At 30.1% G+C, this 22,777-nt stretch overlaps 1 protein-coding gene across 1 annotated transcript; it reads right to left on the minus strand.

Annotated features, from left to right (window-relative positions):
• Window positions 1-1,124: 1,124 nt before the first annotated feature.
• Window positions 1,125-21,106, minus strand: LOC132936601 (protein bunched, class 2/F/G isoform-like). Its single transcript, XM_061003357.1, has 6 exons — window positions 20,685-21,106; window positions 19,854-20,436; window positions 18,456-18,890; window positions 11,474-11,989; window positions 8,291-8,844; window positions 1,125-1,850 (listed from the first exon to the last, which is right to left on the minus strand). Exons 2-6 carry the CDS (start codon window positions 20,386-20,388, stop codon window positions 1,380-1,382), a joined length of 2,511 nt encoding a protein of 836 aa, XP_060859340.1. The 5' UTR covers window positions 20,389-20,436; window positions 20,685-21,106; the 3' UTR covers window positions 1,125-1,379.
• Between the last annotated feature and the right edge of the window lie 1,671 nt (window positions 21,107-22,777).

Raw genomic sequence — 22,777 nt, forward strand, 5'->3', positions numbered from 1 at the left:
TGATTTGTATATTTTTTCTCTTATTGGTACGACGAAAAAAGTGTTTGCGTATTAAAATTTAGATATTAGATATTATCGTATATATAATACGACGCCATGTGTATTCCGTTTTCCTGCAGTGTGATTCACGACTTCTGACGACGTATAGCGTTTTATTCGTTCGTAAATTTTTCTGTCGGGATGAAAACGTCGGCGACGGGGCGACGAGATGGAAAAAAATGAGCACCGCGCCCGCGCCACGCCGCGTTCGATGCGACGAGTAAGTATGTACCCCTAACCTAACGACAAGCTTTGGGGCGGACGTCGCAGAGAGCGGAAAAACGAGAAAACGACGACAGCCGATTACGTTCGAGAATTATTATTATTACTATTATTATTATTATTATTATTAACTCTGCGCAGCTCTTATGCCGGCATCAATTCTCCATCCGTCCTCTTTTTTCTCATTCCGTCGTATACCTGCCTACATATATATATATATATATATTTAATACTTTAGCACTGGTACTTCTGTTTTTGTCATATTATTATATATATGTTATGTCCCTGCAGGGACGGGGGGAAAGGTCGTCGGAAAAAAATTTACCTCTATTTCATGTTTCTCGGAGGAGGAGACGAGTTTTTTTTCTCGCTCTCTCCCGCGATTGCGTTCGTTTGTCAACCGACTCCACGGGTTTTATTCGCCCAACTATATATAATATATTTTATTATTGGGTATTTTTTTCCCGCCCCTTTATTCACTTTCCCACATGTTATGTTCCCATTTTCCACCATTCGATAGTACCTATAAAAATATTATTATATTATACGCCTGTTTATATACCTATATATAATATACACATAACGCGTGGTCCTTCGATTGTGGAGATTTAAAGTGTAAAAAAATGGTACGGATAATAATGATGAAGAGAAAAATTCATAATAGTACCTACAGTCAGTCCATTATGGAATATCTATGCGATAATTAATTTTTCCTTTTGTGTTCAATATACCCGTACACGATATCATCGCTGCTGCACGTTTTGACATATGATTATATTTACTGCTGCGTTTTCCATTAGAATAGGTATCGAAAAACAACAAAAAAAGCGCTCAAACAATGATTTTAATATTTCAATATGGGAAATTTTTATTCGTCATGGCACGTATTATTAATATTATTATTATTATAATGAATGCATTAGATATAGGTATATAATAAATTATCATAATAAAGTGATTTATACATAAATACATAATATATATTATATAACATTATGTAAAATAATACAACAATATTATTATATCTCTGTTAATAATATATACGTATTATATATTATTATTATAATTATTATTATTATTATTATTAAATTGATATTATTATTGTAATTATTATTATACTACAACACTTGCTGCTGCCTGACGACTAGTGACCCGCCACCACCGCCACTGCCACCGCCGCCTCTGTTCAGCAGCATCTGATCCACCGCCACGTTGATCTTCTTCTGTTGTATCTGCTTCTGTTGGACCGAATGCTGTTGCTGCTGCTGCTGCTGATGGTGATGTGGATGTTGATGGTGGTTTTTTATTCCGTTGGTATTTTTTTTGTCCTGTTGGCCGGATGCCGACGTTGGTGTCGCCGACGTCACCGCTCCGGGTCCCGCGGTCGGCGTTGTTGCCGCCGTTGACGAAGACGGCGGTGCGCTACTATTGGACGCTGCTGTGGACGTCGTCGTCACGTCGCTCAGGTCCGGGTTGGGGTTGTTCTTCGTCGGCAACGTTTGTTCGCGACAACCCGTGCCGGCCGCCAGTAGTTCCCGTTCCTTAGTGTTGCGCCACTTCATCCGACGGTTTTGGAACCATATCTTTACCTATACGTAATGATTAAATGTATTTTAATCGAAATTTTCAGTCACGAAATTGGTGGGGATTTCATATAAGATATTAATGAAGGCAATCCTATCACAGTTTTAAACTTGAATGTCCCTCCAAATGTACTTAGATGTATAAAAATTTTGGACGAGTAGTTTGTGGGTTATAACTTTTATAAGTATTTAAAATTTATAGATGAGCAAAAAATATTATTTTGTAATAGTTTCAAATGATATAAAAGAAAAATATTCAAAAACGACAGTATTGTTTGAAGTATAGTCTCTAACGTTAAATAGAATATCACCCCATACATCACACGCTGAGTTTTAATTAATTAATTTTAATTTTAATCTTTAATCTTGGTCCGTGGTGTACTGGTGTATACTATAATTATAATACTACATATATATCAAATTTAACAATAGATTTTAAGTTGTTAATTGTTGTAGCTTACATAGGCATTATATATTGATGTTCAAAGCTCACTCCATTAAATGATTTACAATAATAGTGTAGGTACCTACGTACCATATTATGTTTTATAGGTACTGACGTATTGTATAAGCGCATTATCAAATTTCTAATTGAATGGTTTCAACAGTGAACAATCCAAGTAAAGCGAAAAACTCGACCTCCTTCACGCCCTGCCTATATAGTCCGCAATAACTAATATTAATAACATTATTATTTTATTATTATTACTTTTTTTTTTTAGTGAAACCACAACAACAAAGATAATAATTGGCCTTTTGAAATTTAAATAATATTTACATGGAAAAAGTATATAATAATAAATTGTAGGCATATTATGAACATTTGAAAGAAGCAGATAGGTGAGTAGTATACTAGCATGTATAACAAATTCATAACAATACATTGGTATTAAATTATACTGTACAATTTTGATAATTTTAGGAATTTAAAGACAGATTTGATTTTGTCTGGATCGAGAGCCTAATGCTTCATGGAGGATGTGGGATATTTTGAAGTTGGCTCTGGTGTTCTTGTAGTTTCGGAAGTGGCAAATTATGTGTTTGAATAACATTATTATATGGTTTACAAGTTAGGTACATACAACACCAACACATTTTGGTATTTTCTGTCCTCCGGATATTATTCAATAAATATTTGTAGAGTATAATATTCACATATGGCGAGTATTAAGTACTGAGACCAAAGTTAGTATAAATTTATAATCGGCAGTCGGCACTATGTTATAATTTGGTGTAGTTATATATACATTTGTTAAAATGTTATTTGCTATTTTAATTTATATTTTGTTTACACTAACATTTTTTAAAAAGGTAGGATTTATTACGAACTTTTGGAATACCACTTTTGGATGGAACTATAACCCCACGCTTCTCTCCAAATGTTGACTCTTTTACCCCCGCTACTTGATGATTTACATTATGTGCACGTGTTATAACTGTTTGTATGTATAACTTATTCAAAATAGGTATAGGATATTTTGTTATTGTTGTCAATGAATTGGATAAGTTTCTAACACTTTTTTTTTAAATCCAATATGTCGTATTTTTTTATACATGCAATAAGTACCTAGTTACCAACTAGTACCTACATATTTTTTTAAAATTATTCCAAATGCTTACCTATTAAAGAGTTGTTATTATCTAGTAGAAATAATATTATTACAAAATAATATTTCATGACCATTCTAACCTAATTTATTTTCAAACTAATAGTTAATATTATATAGTTGCAACTTTGTAAGATCAATACTTTATCATTTCATTTCCAAGTTTATGAAAATAGTTGTTCTATATAGGTTACCTATAGGTCATAGATGCCAGTGATAAGTTTGTTTTTATGTATTTATTAAAGTAAAGTGAGTATAGTTTATCCTTGTGAAAATAGGGTATCTGTCAGTGCCGCTTAATTTGACAGTTGGTTTTTGAACCGATAATTTGTTATAACCCCGATATACCAATAAACATTTTTCACTATATAAATCACATTACCCACATTAAATTACCTACATTTTTTTCTGTTCAACAATATATCACCCATAATTTTACAAAAAACTTATAATAATTAATAAGTAAAATGCTTGTGGTTATTGTCACAATGTCTGTAAGCATAATTTCTTTTTTAATGTTGATCGTCATCTTGTTATAACTTTACAATAGCACAAAACTTCACTATTTTAAAAAAAGTAGACAACTGGTTGTCACTCTACTGTACAGTAGGTTACAAGTGGGTCACTGTAAAATATGAATATAAAACATTAGTACAAATTTAATTTAAACCTTTAAATTCAATTTAATCGAAAGGTAGACAAACTTATGAGGAATATTGTGTTATATTTTCAAACCTTAGGTAATATAAAAATTAAAATTGTTATGAATTTCTAACTCAAAATTACATATATGCAAATTTTCGTTATTTTGAACAATTTTGTCAAAATTCAAATTTTAGACGCTCATAAGAAACTATTTGTGATTTACGCTCAACTTTTTTATTTCTTTTTTTTTAAACTTCTTAATTTTCAATAACAAAAAGATACGAGTACTTTGTATTACATTTTCAAGTTCTTTGTCGTGTACCTTCTACTCACAGTAATTTTTTTTTAAATTACATAAAAAAATTGATTTTGGGTAAAATTTTCAGTTTTTCCTTAGTTTTTGTTTTTTTCGGTGCTTTTGAAAACTACTTGGAATTTTACCAGTCAACTCCTCAATGCACTAATTAGATTCACTTTCCCACCGGAAAAGGTACTGAAATTGAAAATTGAAGCATTATTTCGACTACTTATAGCGTACACAGACGACAACAAAAATGTGGATAAGTAGGTACAGTAGATAAGTACAGTAGGTTACAAGTGGGTTACTGTAATGGATGGTGTTAAATTTGAATTCAATGATATAATATCATTATACAAGAAAAACGATTCTGAGCGAAAACGGTAAGTCAGCCTATGATATTACCAAGTATATTTGACGATATTATTGTGAATAAAGTAATTTATATATAACCTATTTACGCGGAGGCTTGTTTTAAATTTTCAATCCTTAGCTATAAAAGTTGAACATTTTATAAATGTTTAACTACAAAATAATTATTAAATTATAAATTTGATAAATTTTGTAACATTTGAACTTGCTTACAAAAAAAATTGTGCCTTTGTATTTTTAATATTTTCCAACTGCTATTGTAACAATATATCAGCCTTGCATTAATTTTTCACGCTTTTTTACCCAACAAATAAAAATTGAAAACTGACAATGTCCGTAAACAGCTCATTAATAGTCAAATTATTTTCAAAATTGTATGGTGTATAGAAAATACAAACATAAAAACATAATATAAACATTCAATGAAATTTTCAAGTATCTACAGTCATTCGTTTTTGAATAACAACAAAATAGCAAAATCGTTACATGAGAAATCGAGTGAATATCAAATGTAAAAATATGAATTTCAAAAGCTCATAAAAATTTAATTTGACTTTCTTGTAGACATTTTTTTTTGATAAAGGTAGACAAACTTATGGATACGGATAATTTTGTATTACATTTTAAAATCTTAGATTTAAAAAGAAAAATTTTTATGAATTTTCAACTCAAATTAATTTGCTAATTTTTGTGATTTTTTCGTATTTTGTCGAGATTTAAACTTTAAATGCTTATAAATAAAAACTGTGACTAAGGATTTTTAATTGTTTTCATCTGAAACAATATATCAGAAGTCTTCTATTAAATTGTCAAGCTTTTTTAACCAACAAATAAAATTTTAATGATATTTATAGAAAAAAAACTAAAAAATTGGAAACTTAAAATGTCCGTAAACTGCTCAAAATAAGTCAAAATGTTATCGTGTATAGAAAATGCTAATATAAACATTCAGTTAAAATTGCATGTAGGTACCTACGGTCATTTGTTTTAGAATTGCACCAAAAACTAAAATCGATTTTCTCGAAAAAATATTTTGCGTAAAAATTCCCGATTTTCCTTAATTTTTCTTTTGTTTTTCAAGTCGCTTTTGAAGACTACTGGGAATTGTTTACTTTTGACCCCCAAAGTACCAACTAGATTCACTTTCCTACCAGAAAAGTTACGGTTGAAGAAAATCCATGCACTTTTACTGTCCTAAAAGGTGATGACAGACACAAAAAAAAACACATATCATTGTAAAATCAATACATTCATCGCTCCGCTTAGAATTTAAAACAGTTAATGTTTGAATAGGTAATAAAAATTAAAAATTATGAAAACAATTTTGGACTACAAGAGCTGAAAGTGGGGCGTGTACTTCATAATGTCATATACTCATTTGAAATACGAATGACATTCAAACAACATCATACATAATAAAAGATTGTTGGATATAAGAAAATATTATGGCAGTTAGAAGAACCTTCACGCAATTATAATATGAAGATGAGACTATTAGGATTAACGCTCATTGCCACTCACTAAAAATCGTATACTCTCAAAGAACAATTAATTTACTACTTTTAAAACTAAACTACTAATATCTAAAACATTTCTAAAAACAAATAGTATGGGATTCAACTTTGAGGATTGGTTGAGAAATCAAATTTAAACAAAATTCAAGCATTTCAAAATATCCAAGGGCACCCGCAGGGAAAGGCAAGAGTGGCCATTGCCCATCTGGGGATTCTTATCTGCATGTAGGACGTAGATACCTACTTGTATTTTATAGGGCGTGGTTTGTATGTAATAAAAAAAGTCAACATATGTAAATATTTATGTTTTTTTTTGCCAAAATATGTTCCTATTAAATACATGAAATATTTTACAAACTCAATTAATTAATTTAATTATTTATCAATAATCATATACAAAAGTCAAAAGACAAAAAGTACCTATTGAAGATATTATAGGTTTATTATATACATTTTTAAAATTGTATTTATTAATCAATGATTATTCATCTAATCATCTTCATTATTGTCTTCGCTTGGAAACAATTGGATACAGTGTACATATTATGGAGTTTTTAGCGAGTACCTATGTAGTTTTTTATTATAGCTCTGGATTCTCCTTGAACTTCATTTAATTTGTTCGCTGCATTTTCTACTACCGCAAGATTTTCAATTATTGTTAGATTTGATATTTCTAATTTTTTTATTACTTTAACCAAAAAACAACAATTTTTGGAAATAATATAGGCTAAATGATCATGGTTATTATCAGTAGCTTTTGTAATAGCAATTGCGCAGTATCTGAATCAATAATTGAAATAACTTCCTTAATTTTTTCGAAATTGTTAGAATAGTATTCGTCCATTGCTAAAATGTTGTTGGAATTTTTCTAACTTTAAGACTATACGGAGAAGCATCCGTTAAAAACAAAAATCGTTTCCGTACTTAACGCCCTGTGGCCATAGCAAAGCCATCGTATAATTAAAAACTCTTGCAATTATTGTTTAGTGATTGCACTTGATATAATATTGATATATCATTATAATTAATATTAAATTATAATTTATAAGTAATTTTCATCTTGCCCCTGGTTGGATTTTATCCTGAGGGCGCTCTTGTATTTTCCACTTCGTAAGATTACAAGATTACAAAGTCTCCGCCCTTTATCTCTATAACCTGACCCTCCACAAATACCTTTGAATTAAAACAATTGAGGAAGAGGCGTAGCAATATTGCATAAGCGTTTCTCTGTGGATTTGAAATTCACCCCCACCCCCATCAGACTAGGATTTATCCACCACTGTATTATATAGGAGTACACTGTACCCATATGGCAGTACATATTTTTTTATAGGGACACTTATGTTAAGCGGTTTAATATCCATTGACAAATAATTTCATATTGACATATCCTATAAACTTCCACTTAACTTCCCAGACACTCATCTAACTTTCTAGACTTTCAATAAACTTTTGAATATTTGTACACCGTTCTAGAGTCAATAGTTCTTGTCTGAAATTGTAATATAACTATACGAAGATTTATGAAAAACATATAAACGCGACACCACGTTAAAATAGTTTTCTTCGCAGAACAAGAATAATTACTATTAAACATTTTATAAATGTAGAATCAGCTAGAATGCAAGCGATTGTTCTCATATAAATATTTAAGTATGCAAATGTAAAGTTAAGGCATTAAATAGTTTAAATAGCTGAAATTTAATAGAATACCTACTGATGATCGTTCACAAAAATAATGACAACGATCAGTAAATTTTACTCTTTACTTATTATTATAGTTAATTATATGTGTGCATTGACTAATAATAATTACAACACTGTCTTTAGAACAAATAAATAATAATTAATAAGTAAATCGTTTTTATAGAAATATAAACACCGATATTTAGAAAATTTGACTCCGGAGGCAATAGACAAAATGTTGCTAAAAATCTCTACCTTCCCAAAAATAAATGTTTAATACTACCTAATGTTTTACGTAAAATACAAATATTTATTTTAAATTACCTGTGAATCTTTTAACGATAACTTGTCAGCCAATCGCTTTCTATCCGGTTTGCTGATATACTTTTGCACCTGAAACCGACGTTCCAAACCCTTCCGTTGCGCGTCAGAGAACACGGCCCGTCGCATCATGCCCCTCCGTGGTTTCCCCCTGTTATTTCCACCAACCACTACACCATTCATCACGTTTAAGGTGTTGTTGTTAGTGCTCATTAATAGCATGGTTGTTGCTGACGGATGATGCTGATGATGGTGCAACGGCGTAATTCTATGATGATGTGCAGTCGTTCCGGTTATATGTACAGATCCTCCTCCGTTTGCACTGGATCCCCCACTATAAGGCCACGTGGTGGAAGACGAAAAAGGCGACGGAGGAACGGAAGCCAGAGAGTTCGATGTTCCGTTATTGGAACTAGATACTCCATTTGATCGGGATTGCATCATGAGGATTTCATGATGAGTGTGAGGATGTTGATGAGCTAAATGATGGCGATAATTGTACTGAGGGTGTACCATAGGGAACCTGTTTGTTCCAGCGGCATTTGGTCGTCCTGGACCTAAACATTTTTTGGGAAAAAAATATTTATAACTAGTATAAAATGTATGTGCATTATTGACGATTATTTAGTAAATAAATAAGTACTTCCCGAAGGCCAAAAGTATCAATTTAGTTTGTTAAGTTGTCATTACTAACTAAGTATATCTAAAAAATATATACCTAACTTTAAATCCAATATATTTTAGAAGTAAGAAATTCAAAATATTGAATCATATAATCTACATTTTATTTTTATATATAAGTACCTATAAGCGTCACAAAAAATCAATCAAATCAATGACTGTTCAATTTTAGTGGCAGCACTGCAGCAGGAGTAATTGGTTTTACGTATTTATTTCGTGTATATTAGATATTATATATTATTACATATTTACACATAAATATGATTTAAAGAGTTTGGAAAAAAGTCAAGTAACTTTTTACAAACCAATCAGTAGGTACCCTGTAATGGTTATATAAATACCTACCATATACCTTTAATGTGTTAAATGAAACTGTATGTAAAGCCAACAATATAACCTACTATATGGTAATATAAATCGTTTGTATTTTTTTTCTTTTTAGATTAATTTGTACATAACGTTTTGCTTTTTAAATGTAAGTATAAATGTACATAACAACAAGCAGCTTGGGAGAGCGAATGGACTGCAAGCTTGCAACTCTATATTTTCCAAAATATTGCCATTGTTTAACCCGACTAGTCAGTGTATAAATAAATAATAATAAATAACCGCAGAGACGGTGTTAATAATAATATAAGCAGCCACAGCTGTTACCTTCTCATCTTATTATGATTATTACTGCGTTACGTCGACGCCACATTGCAGCAAAGAGCAGGGCGACAATATTCGCGCCGCCAACAGCACGTGTTGCAATAATAATAATAATAATAATAATAATTTTTATCCTTAAAATAATTCAAGTGTTATACGCATTTTAGTCACGGACCTATGATATTATGCCGGCCAGCAGAATGTTACACAGCTATCGTCTACGTTATAGTAGATGATTTTTAATTATTTATTATTATTATTTTTTATTATTGTATAAAGAAGGGGACGTCGAAATATATATACTATATTATATAAAAAAAAAAAACAGAAATGCAATCCGGTGCAACAGACGCTAATAACGACAACAACACTAATCGGTGGGCAGTGTGTGCAACTGACTTCAATAGTAAGAAGAATACGGCGGAAGGGTCCCTTTTTTGCGGCTGCATTGGATTATTAAATATATTATAATAAGTGAGTGGAAAAGAGAGATGGGAACAAGGGTAGTGCTGAGGGTAGTGTGTAGCGCGTGCGTTTGACAGGTTCGCCCAGGGGTTGGCGGCGGCGAATGAGTTTGCTGGCGGAACTGGGGAGGTGTATTAGAACAACAGCAATATGGAGCGAGGGGTTGGTTGGAATCACAGCACTCGATTACACTGCGCCGGGACGGGGTGAAGTCGGTTATTTCTCTTGTTCGCGCATTCTATATTATTTTCCTTATTTTTCCATTCTTCTCAAATTCGTCTCTATATTTATTATACTCTCTTATACAACTCCCAAGTTCTCGTTATAATTTTATTGATTATTATTATTTTTTATTTTTTGCTTTTATAATAGGCAGGTACCTTATCGTATGCGTATATATATATATTATATAGAACAAATAATAAATAATACACGGCGATTAGACCAACGATTATGGTCGTTTAAAATGCAATGTAATAATAAAATATATTATATTATATGATTATACGAATTGCTGTTAGTTGGTGCATATTATACTGCTGTGTTGCTGCATGTGCTGCCGATGACATTTCAGTCGAACGGAGGCCGGCGGCACGTGTCGGCCAGTCGCTGTAGACGCGACTGTACGAGTTTATGTTTACGACGTACGCGAATGCGTTTAACGATCTATTTTAACGCGTGGTATCATTCGTCAAAAACATATCCACGTAGATCGCATATTGCTAGTCTGTTTTTGATTTACGGTGCTCAAACTTTATAATAACGATATAAGTAATGAAATAATTATATATTTATATATGTATATCATAGCCGTAAATACGATAGTAGGTGGTAATTATAAGAGAAATTATTATTGTTAGCAACTGTGCAACATTCACTTACCCCCTCAACGAACTCTCTAGACAAACGATTATTTTATGATTAATGATTATTGTACGAGGTTTATGTTTTTTGGCACCTTCGAAAGGATCGCACCATTTGAGAAAAACATTTTTCCGGGTCAACGGGAAATTATATTATTATTAGTTTTTGTTTTTTTTTCTAAAGTTATGGTAACAAACTAACAGAAACAACAAACTTTCTGTTATAGGTACACTACTACCAATGCCAGCCACTACCACCATCATCGCTATGTACTTTATATAATATATTATAATATGATATACTATACATCATTAACGGTGAAGATTACAAATTACTTTAAACAAAATTTAAGTAATTAATCATTTTATACGGTCTGACGTTGGCCCAGCAGCAGCTATAATATATTATGATATAATATATATGTAAATAATATAGGTATAATTATTATAGTAAGTAATTACGGTGAATATAATATACAATAATTAATCTCTATAAGAAATTATAATATTAATATGCTATCATTACCGGGATTAGTAGAAGATGAAGTGGACGTGTTCGACAGTGCGGTGGAATTGCAGACGCTTGAGCCGCCGCTGCCAGCACTCTCGTTGGCGTTGTTCGCCAGACCGCCGCCGCTGCTCGATGGTCCGTTGGACGCCAAATTTGCGGCGGCAATCGGCAACAATGCGGAGTTGTGGAGATTCCCGTTGGAGCCCACATTGGGATTCGTGGCGTTGGTGGGCCTGCGTGCGATGGGCTTGGCAATGGTCCGGAGAGATTGTGCAGGCTGTGGAGCAGTGGTCACTGTGCTGGTGACGTCCGTCAAGAAGGTGCAAGTGGGCGGTGTGTTGGATGCGGCGGCTGGTAGACAAGACGGTGGAGGTGTTGGCGACGGACTGCAGGTTACCGCGTGTACTCGGTTTTGGTGTAATTGCTGCTGCTGCTGTTGTTGTTGTTGCTGTTGTTGTTGTTGTTGTTGTTGTTGGTGATGGTGGAGAGCAGCGACTGAAGCGAGATGATGGTGATGGTAAAACATTGGACCTAAAAATAAGAATAATAACCATCGTAGTAGCAAGTCTACTTTTAAAAAAAAAACTCATGTGTAGGTACCTAATATTATGCAGTCTTAATGAAATATCAATAAACATAGACCTATACCTAAGTATTCAAAGTATAATTTCAAGAGGTCCTGAGTCAGTACTGTTATTGGATGTCACTTGTTGACTGTTGTGCAATAATTATTATTGTGATATTATATGGATATACAGTCCATAGGGCATAGATAATATAAATTATGATGGATAGGCCATCATTCAGCACTGTACTTTTATAATATTGGTAACAATATGTAAATATACTTCTGTTCAAACTTCAAAATGTCAAATAACCCAATAGTTCAAAATTCAAACAGCAAGTAATACATTTTATTTATTTGATAACAATTATTAGTACAATAGAAAGGTAGAAATGGTTACATTAGAATGGTTACCTATTGGGTACTACAACTTAGTGTTGGGTAGTAACGTAACGAAAATTACTAATTACTGTAACGCAATTACTTTTTCAGTACCTAACGCAGCAGTAATTTCATTACATTTTACTTAAAGTAACGCAATTGTAACAAAATTACTTTTGAAAAGTAATTTCTATGAAGTAACGCACTATAACGCGGTATTTCCCACGTTATTAAAATAATAGTTTTGAATGTATTACAGGTATAGGATATCCTAGAAAAATTAAAAATCAATCATATTTATTTTTAATTCCGATAATTATTATAGTTAACAATATTACTAAACATTCCAGGAATAAATGTTATCATTTTATTAGTAGAAAGAAAAGAGTTCGGTTTAAAAATAAAATGTAATAAAAATTAATTATGATTTATGACATGACTATTGAATATATAGGTGAGATGATTGTAAATTTGTACATAATACTAAAATAGGTCTATTATCACTAGGTCTATGATTGGAAAATATATACATAATAATTGAATCTTATGAATTGAATATGGTTAAAAAAAATGATAAAAAAAAGTAACGTTATTTGTAACACATTACTTTATTAATGAAAAAGTAACGTAACGTGATAAAAATAATTTTAGGTAACGCAAATGTAATTTAAATAAAAATATTTGAAGCAACGAGTAACGTAATTTCATTACTTTTTAAAAGTAATTTACCCAACACTGCTACTACTTACTAGTAACAATGGTATATACCTACCGAAACTTCGGGAACGCTGCTCCTTGGGTGTTTAGTATAGGGATTGCCGATCCACTATTTATGACTATCTTTGGGATATACTAATTTGTGCAAAAATAATTTAATCGAGTACTATCGCATATGTATTATCGCAGCTACCGCTACTTATACTTATTTCCGATAAAAGCTATTCTGTTATTGCAACTACCACAAGTGACAAGTTATAACACTGCGTTATATTATTTTAAAAGAATTTTTTAATCTATAAAACAAAATAAAGTGTAAAACACATAAAAGCGATCAGTGGCGGATTTAGGGCGGGAGCTTGAGGGTTGAAGCATATTGAACTTTTTTTTTTATTATAAATTACTCAGTTAACAGTTATCACGTAGAACTAAACTCATTAATTGTAGACTACAGATGTAGACTACCAACTACCAACAAATAGGTTAAATTTGTTTCTAACCCGAAGTTGAAAGACGAGGATCTTTATTATCATCATAGTACCCACCATCAAAAAATCCTAGATTCGCCACTGAAAGCCATGTAAGCCACCAAATCAATTCCCAGGAACGCACATTGTTGCCTTAAAATATGGAATTTACTATGAAAAGAACATGTTCGTGACTCTTCCATAGATTATTGATGTGGATGCACATATGCATGTGGGTCGCATGAATCCAAATTATACGTTTTAAGAAACAGGTTTTTTTAATAGAAATGTTATAAAAAATCTTGTAAGAAATAGTAAATACCTATAGGTATTTACCTATCTTACAGGTAACAAAATTGTCCAAAAATAATATAACACAGTGTTAACCTGTGGTGATCGCAATAACAGAATTATTGAGTACATGACATTTACGGTGAAATTAAGGGGGATTAATAAAGTTTTGTATACATATATTTAACGTTTTTGTTGTTAAGTATGTACAGCGTTGTTAAAAAACTAACTACGAATAACCGATAGTTAAAGTTTTTAAAGGTAATATCTTATTTAATTTAAAATTGGTACATTTCAATAAATATACATGCTTTGAATTTTTCAATACTATTGGATGATGAATATGTTACATGTTGACATGTTGTTGATGTTATGAACATAAAATTTGATTACGAAAAAAACTAGTTGGTGAAATTAATCATATACTCCATATAACAAAATTCAATCATTTTTGATATAACTATGTCATATAAAAGTATGACATTTCAATACTGCTTGTAGCATAATATATATAAAAAAAATAAAAATTGTAGTCTGTAATATTAAATACTTCTATACATACTAAATAATATAGGGAGATATACCATATCAAAACAAAAATAATTGTATACAAGATGTATTTATTATCTTGGTTGTAAAGTTGTAAAAATGTAAATGACTAAGGAAAACAAATAAATTTATTATTTTAAACGAGCTAATTGTTCTCTGGCAAAATACCTATAGCTGACAACCGACAGAGATATTATGTAAATACTGTAAAAATGTATACAATTATAAAACAATCAAAAAAGTTAAATCTAAACTCTAAAGTAAATTACAACTCTTTGACTCTCTGAGATTTGTAACTGTTCTTACATTACCAATAGTTAAATGCCACGCTATATTATATAAGCAAACTTCGATTATACACTTGATTAACAAATAAACAGCCGGATATTTTCAGTGATTGATTTACCAAATTTTGGGTGAATTTTATTGTACCTAATAATTTATTAATAAGTTACTTATTATATAATTTGTTATCAAAAAAAAATGCTTTGTATACTTTGAAAAACTTTTAAAATTATACAATTATGAGAACCTGTCTTAAAATTCAGTTAGTAACCTACGTATATAAACAAGTTGATCACTTTTACTCTTTAATTAACATACTTAACAAATAGTATAAAGTAATTTAGCCGGGTTATGTTTGTCTAATGGTATCCTACGCACAATTAGTGCGCAACATAACAAATAAGATATTTGTGGAGTGTAGATTCTGGGTCAATAATAAAGTAAATTGTCTTATACTATCAAAATGAAATAGGAGAATATTATTTGTGACGTTTATACTTGATATATACTCATATATATATATATATATATATATATATATATATATATATATATATATATATATATATATTATATATTATATTATGTATATTGTATAATGTATTTAATATATGAGATTCGATAACACAATAATTTCTAGGAAATAAACCTTGCGTGATTATATAACCATCATACGGTAAACCTAATATTGCAAAACTAACATTTTTAAAATATTTAATGATAATTGATAATCATGGATAATATTCTTATTTTAAATTCTGAGCGGAATGATGTTGAATTGGAATTCGATGGTTTTACAATAATGTGTGATATGTGTTTGTTAATTTATAATTTTTCTTTTTTTTTCTCAGAACATTTTTTTCAATATTAAGCTTTAAGGGTGGTTTGGCAGACAATTTTATCTAATTAATACTGTGGTGCTTCTTAATTATTATAAAAAAAAAAACAGCGGGAAAGGGTGAATATTTATGCAACAATGTATTTGAAAGAATGAATTTTGATTTTTTTTTTAATCGTAATAATTATTTAGAAATTAATAATTATAGAGATTCGATATTTTCTCCAAATGTTAATTACAACATTTCCTAGACACTTTTTTTATTTATTGGTGTTTTTGAACTATATTGTATATATTAAAAGTTGAGATTTTCAGGTTTTTTTATTTATGTTAATAAAATAAATATGATTCTTCGATAAAATTATTGAAATTTTCTTACAAGGTTCCTCAAAAGTAGTTCTTATATCAATTTAAAATATTGAAAGGCACCTTCTCTTTTGAAAAGCGCTCAATGTTCAAATGTTTACAAAATTGTATACTTCAAATTTTAAACGAAAAATTATGATTTTTCATAAATTATGATTTATGATTGAACGTAATAAAATATAATATACTAAATATAAATTATAATTTTCTTTTAGATTCTGAGCGGAGCGATTGATTATTTTACAATGATGTGTTTTTTTTAATTTTTTTTTTTTGTGCCTGTCGTCACCGTTTGGGTAACTGTTTGTAAACAGTGAAACTGCTTTGACAAAATGAATCAAATTTAAAATTTTCAACTTTTATAGCTAAGGATTGAAAATTTATTTATTTGTGGTTCTTAACAGAATATATTCTCATATAGGTACACCGTACACATGTAATTATATAAATAACTCACATTCTATACCTACATAATTAATATTATAATATGTATTATTTCTAAGTACCTACCGACTATATTCATTTAGGTAGGTATATTATTTAATCTAAAATTGTTCTTGAATAAATGAATAATACACAAGAAATAATTGTGTACCTTAACATTAAATACACATATTTCATAGACCTGTATATAAATAAAAATGTCAGTGAATCATATTTCATTTTCCTAGTGTTTACTTTATAATAACCGTGGTGTTTCGTGTCATTTCTGTGTAACTCTATACAAATATCGATTGACTAACAGGCAACAGCACATATATATGTATATAATACAATCAGCTAAATCGAATTTTAAACATTGTGTATAAATAGTTTTATGTTACTATTAGTACTAAAGAGCTTCAATAGCAATATTTCAGCTGTGTTTGTGTTATATTACATTTTGTTCCAAGTGAAATAATCGATTGTACATTGTGTACATAATATTATGAACGAATATACGACGTACATTTATGTAAACAAAGAAGTGTTAATAGTGTTATAGTCGGATGTGCAGTGTTTACTATTATATTATATCTTATTATCTGTATCTATATCATTGACGAAAAATCGTAATAAATAAAGATCATGACATTTATTAAAAATATTTTACTCTTAAACGAAAATAAAATATTATAGTTTAGTGTGAAATCTCGTATAAGTTAGGGTTTGGATTTGAAGGAAAATGCCTTTTTTTGGATAACAATAGATCAATAATTTTTAAATTAAAATGAGTTCCATTTAATATCTAAGATAATGTGTGAACATTTTTTTTGCTATTTTTGCCTTTTTTACCTATAAATGTCATTTTCACTTTTTTCTCTTTTTGAATTTGTATGTGTTTTAATATAAATTACCTTATAGTTTTCTATATATATGAATGGAACAAATCGATAGAAGCTTGTGAAGACGACGCATTATCGATGTAATGTTTAAAATTAGTTTTAATGGGATTTATTATTGGCGATATCAATAAAGTATTTGGTATGGCAAGTTAATTTATTGTTTGTGTACATGGCAGTTATTTTTTTTTTTTATATATACAAACTAGTTAAATTAACTGAAATCTATTACATTTTTTAGAAAATTTTGTAATTGCTTTTGTATATTTTTAAATGATTTTTTTGGCATTTTTTTCATATTTTAAATGTTTTTTTTTATTGATTATACTACTTTCAAATCCGAACGCTAGTTATAACTTATAAGTAAATATTATTGTCAGTTTTTCAACTAACAGTTTTGCATCTAATTCGTACATTAATATTACTATGAATAGGTGTGTTACAATAATAATAATAATAATTGTTACAGTTGTTGTAATAAGATATTTTTATTATTATGTATAGAGTGAGATAAATGTGCAAAAAGGGCTGTGAATGACAGCACTAAACGGTTAATGCTATAAATTTAAGAACACGCCACGTTCTACCCGGTCGGGGAATAAGAAAAAAATGAAAGTTATAGCAAAGGAAAAAAGAGAAGATCGAACGGAAGTCCCGCCCATTATCATCATAATAATAATATATACTTCAATATCATTGCACGCAAAGTCCCTTTATAATGTTAAGCATTTATATACGTATTTATTTATTGTATGAAATATGAAGCCTCTTTGACGTGGTAATTAACTATATTACCTATATATATATATATATATTGTTATGTACCTATTACGTAATTTACTACCTATACAATATGAAAAAATGTACAAAATAAAATATGTATTCCGTTGTATATATTGTTTAGTATTTTATATCTAAAAGTCTTCCTAATATTACACACTTTACCTACCTATACCAATATTAATAATTATAAGTTTTAAGTTATAACTTTATTAATCATTCAATATTTCAATATCACAGTTTAATAATAATATTATGTGTTGCAAACGACGAATCGTTGCGTACTGCTCTTTTACCTATTACTTATTACTTTATTAGTAATCACTCATGTTATAAAACATTATACAGTTATATATTTTATTCGTTTGTTAAAATACTATCGCACTACTTTATAGTCTATTATTATTCAGATAATCAGATGCAACATTCGACTTACCAGAAGGCGATGAAGCGGAAGCTGCTGCAGCTGCAGCTGTAATTCGCAAAAAAGCAGCAGAAGCCAAATGTTGGCTGTGCTGTTGACCAGTGTCATAAATATTTTGTTGATGTGGCATCATTTTTCCACCGTACCCGAAACCACTGGACCCGTTGCTCCCGTTGCTTCCGGTGCTACAGTTGCTACTAGTACTATTGCTTCGTCCATTTGAACATCCTCCGCCACTGAGAATGGCGTTGACGCTGAAGTTTAACGACGAGACAGGAATGGTTGACGTTGAAGTAGGTGTTTGGGTTGATGTTTGTAGTACGGATTGTTGATGTTGATGATTCATAGCTGTGGATAAGTATATTGAAATAGGCGGTGGTTGGGTTTGCATTGATTGCATTTGTGAATCTTCCGCCGAAACTTTTGGTGATGCTGGTTCTTTATCAGCTGTTAACATTAATGCCAATGCGTTAATTAATTAATACATGTATAATTGATGTTACAAAATAAACAAACAATAATCGGTCTTAAGAATTAAACGTTTGTAGCATAAATACCCACCATTACGAAAATCGTATAGGTGCCTAAATATTATTTACTAAACATTTTTGTTTTTATAATAAAACCAATAAGGATTAAAAATAAAGTAATATTATAATTATTCCTGGGATACCTGTATACAAAATTAAGTTATTTCTAAATGGTTAAATCTACAAAGTAATGGGGTAAAAATAGTTCAAAATAAATTGTAATTGGGATAATATTATTGTAATCTATACATTTAGACCTTTAATAAACCCGACTAACTGAATACCTGTATTACTAATAGTAATAAGTAATGAATAATAACACGTATACTTGCCAGATAATCTAGCTATTTGTGTAATAAAATTAAGGTAACTGTATTGATTTTCAAGTGTATACGATTTACTTACTGTTAATTTTTATCTAAAATAAAATGTTAAATTAATAATATTACCTTATATAATTTATAATTAAATAATGATTTTTAGCTATCACATTCATCAAATAGTTACCTACGTGATTTATAAATTTACGTTTTAAATTATGTAGGTACCAGAAATAGACAACTAGGTACTATTGTTGTATTGAAAACAAATCTTTAAAACATAAATAATATTTTAAACTTACTTCAATCAAACAAAATACCTAAATTTTTTTGTTACTTTAATCTAATTCACTAAGTCGGTACCTGCATGTTGATATATAGATATAGATTGATATAGCGTATATAAAAAATAATTTTAAATAAAAAATTTAGCTAAGTATAATATGATTACTTTAAACTTAAATTTGTTAGTTATTTTACTAATTGTAAAATAAGAAATGTTGGTATTAACCGTGCAAAAAATTGTTTATAAAATTCTAGATTGTTATTGATTTTCTTACTTTCTCTTTTTTCAATATCACTTTCGCCGCTAGCATTAGTGCTGCTGCTTTCTGTGTTCTTAGATGTTCTCCTTCTAAAAGGAATAGTGCATTTACGTCTCTTAATTCTGTAGTGTTCTGCATCGTACATTTCATTAACATCGTCTTCTTTTTCTTCTTTAACGTCCATTACAGGGGATGATAGCTGTATCTCCTGTGGACTACAACTTCTACTTTTGCTTTCACTGCTGCTACTATTATTACTAGTATCTTCATTGTCGTTATCTTGTTCTACTATCGGATGTGATGGGGGAGATATAGTTGTTTGCACTTCACTAGCATCACCCGAACATGAAATAAGTAAATTGTGTATGAGAAATGATGTAGAGGACCGTGATCGAACACTGCTGGTACACCACCGACCATTTCCGGTAGTCCTCTGGCGTCTCTGATGCTGTTGTTGACAATCTTCAATATTATCCCCATTTTTCAATTCGTTATTCTTATTTGACGATTTATTATCAGTTGTAAATGCAGTAGAAGTAGTATTCTCCATCAAATTAGTTTTATGAAAACCAAATGTAGGAAATACCGATAAATATATCTATAGAAAATGGATTTAAATTTATTTTAGTAACGAATAAATATAAATTGAAGGTAAACCTATTTGATGATCATAGATGCTGTTACCACCGTAAGAATCGCGTGCCAATACTTTTGTTTCGCAACATTTTCACACGTATTTCACAATATAATATAATATAATATATTTATACATATTATAAAGCGGTGGCTATTATATATACAATTGTAACATAATGTAAATTAAATAAAAATAATATTTAGAAAAACCTTTTTATTTTATTTTTACGGTGTACAAGGAACATCCAACATAATCCTTAATCGCAGGATACACATTTATTCACCACACTGGAAAACTATTATTCGCACTACTGCTAACAGTTAACTCTATACTACATAATTATACACACAACAACTTGATTATTATTACTATTATTATTGTTATTATTATTAAAATTATTTTGCTTGGTATTATCAATAATGTTAAAATATTATATAGATGATAATACAACAACGGCGGCTGATTTCGCACTGATTATGACACTGGCGGTAAACGGCGGTGGTCTTCTCTCGGCCTTAATGTTTTTGGCCACCACCATCATTGTTTTTCCTCTCAGTCAACTTACTCCCGCACCCCCTGTAGGCAATAGAAGGGGATGAAGTGGATGCCACCGGGTAGAGTGGGATGAGGGATGCTGTACTGACGATAATTGTCGAGTATGGTCGGCCATTGCTGCTATTGCTCCTATGGGCGTGCCTCGAGAGAGCAGGCGTCACGCCCAGGTTACCTCCACCAAGCTGCAGTTAGCTACCCCACATCCCGTAGCCTTCAGTGGAAAACGAACGACGATAATAGCAAGAGAAAAAATGACGGCCTTTAATAATAATAATGAGATAATACCACCGAGTGTAAATATAAGGTACCTAATCGATTTAAGGATTTGGGGTAAAAAAAACCACTTCTCTGTATAGTTTATGTATTTATTATATTATATATTATATATATCTTACAAAAACAGAAACTCGCGCCAACAATCACATTGTAAATTACAATTTGATTTGAATATAGATAGGTAGGTATAGTGTTACATAATAATATAATATAATATATAAAAACTAAACAGATACAATAGATGGATATATTATGTTTTAAACCGAGTCGCCGAGAAGTAGGTACAGTTAGGAAAGTGTATATGATTGCATGTGTGAGCTCTTTATACAAACGAAATTATAAACGTTGTCCTTAATATTTTTAGCCTACATTATAAAATATAGTGATTTTTTTTACATCAGTATGAAAATAAGTAGGTACCTATATGAATTTTTTAAAAATTACAACAAGAAAAATATTTTGTTGAAATAAATATTATTATACTATATTTGAATGGAAAAAAATGAGTCGACGTTCTGTCGTACATTACCCCCTCGGCTTTTCTCGGACGTCAGCTCGACTGCTGGCTGGCAGCGAAAAGACCGTATATGACAGGGAAAAAAAATACGATGGGATTGCATATTAGAATAGAGATTTAGAATAGAAAACTGAGGAATATGGGGATAGAAGATTACGCTGCTGTTTTTGACGCTATGAAAAAGAGCATAGAAGGAGAAAACCGATAAACGGCAGCAAATGGCAAAAAGAGTGCAGGAGAGGTTAGGGAAAAGAGCAGTAGCTAGTGTGTGCGCATGACGGCAATGTATATATATTATGTACATATAGAAACATAATATATGTGTTTATATACATTTCTATTTTATAGATATAATATAACTATATAAGCGTGTCATATATTGTTGTGTGCAAAATAGTATTTAATATTTATGTTAAACAATATGTAATAATAATAAATTACACAATTATATTAGGTACCTACATGCACGTGGTGATAAAAATAATTGTGTACCTAATAAATGAAGACTGTGCAAGTTACTGAATAATGATTAATCTATACATAGTTCGGAGTCCTTCATTAAAATAATATTACAAGGATTAATATAATATATACAATTGGTAGGTACAGACTGTATATAATGTCCGAAAATACTTTTTGTCAAAAGTGTTAAATCGTTTGATCACAGTTTCTTCTTAAAACAATTAGATTCCTGAAATTCTATATTTTCACATTTTATATATTTCTTCATTATCAATTTTTAAAACTACATCAATCAGCTTTATTGTCATATAAAGTCAGTGTAAATTCCGAAATGTAGAATAATTATGTTTTATAAACGATATAAAGTTCATAATAAATGTCTACTCTTGGATAAGTTTTTAATTAACTAACTATAAACGTTGAACGTCAAAAGTTTTTGATAAAATGAGAGAGAAGAAATATTAAAATATTTTGGTTCTCACCTTTTTATTT

This window comes from Metopolophium dirhodum, chromosome 1 (assembly GCF_019925205.1).
Source record: "Metopolophium dirhodum isolate CAU chromosome 1, ASM1992520v1, whole genome shotgun sequence".
Taxonomy (NCBI): Eukaryota; Metazoa; Arthropoda; class Insecta; order Hemiptera; family Aphididae; genus Metopolophium; species Metopolophium dirhodum.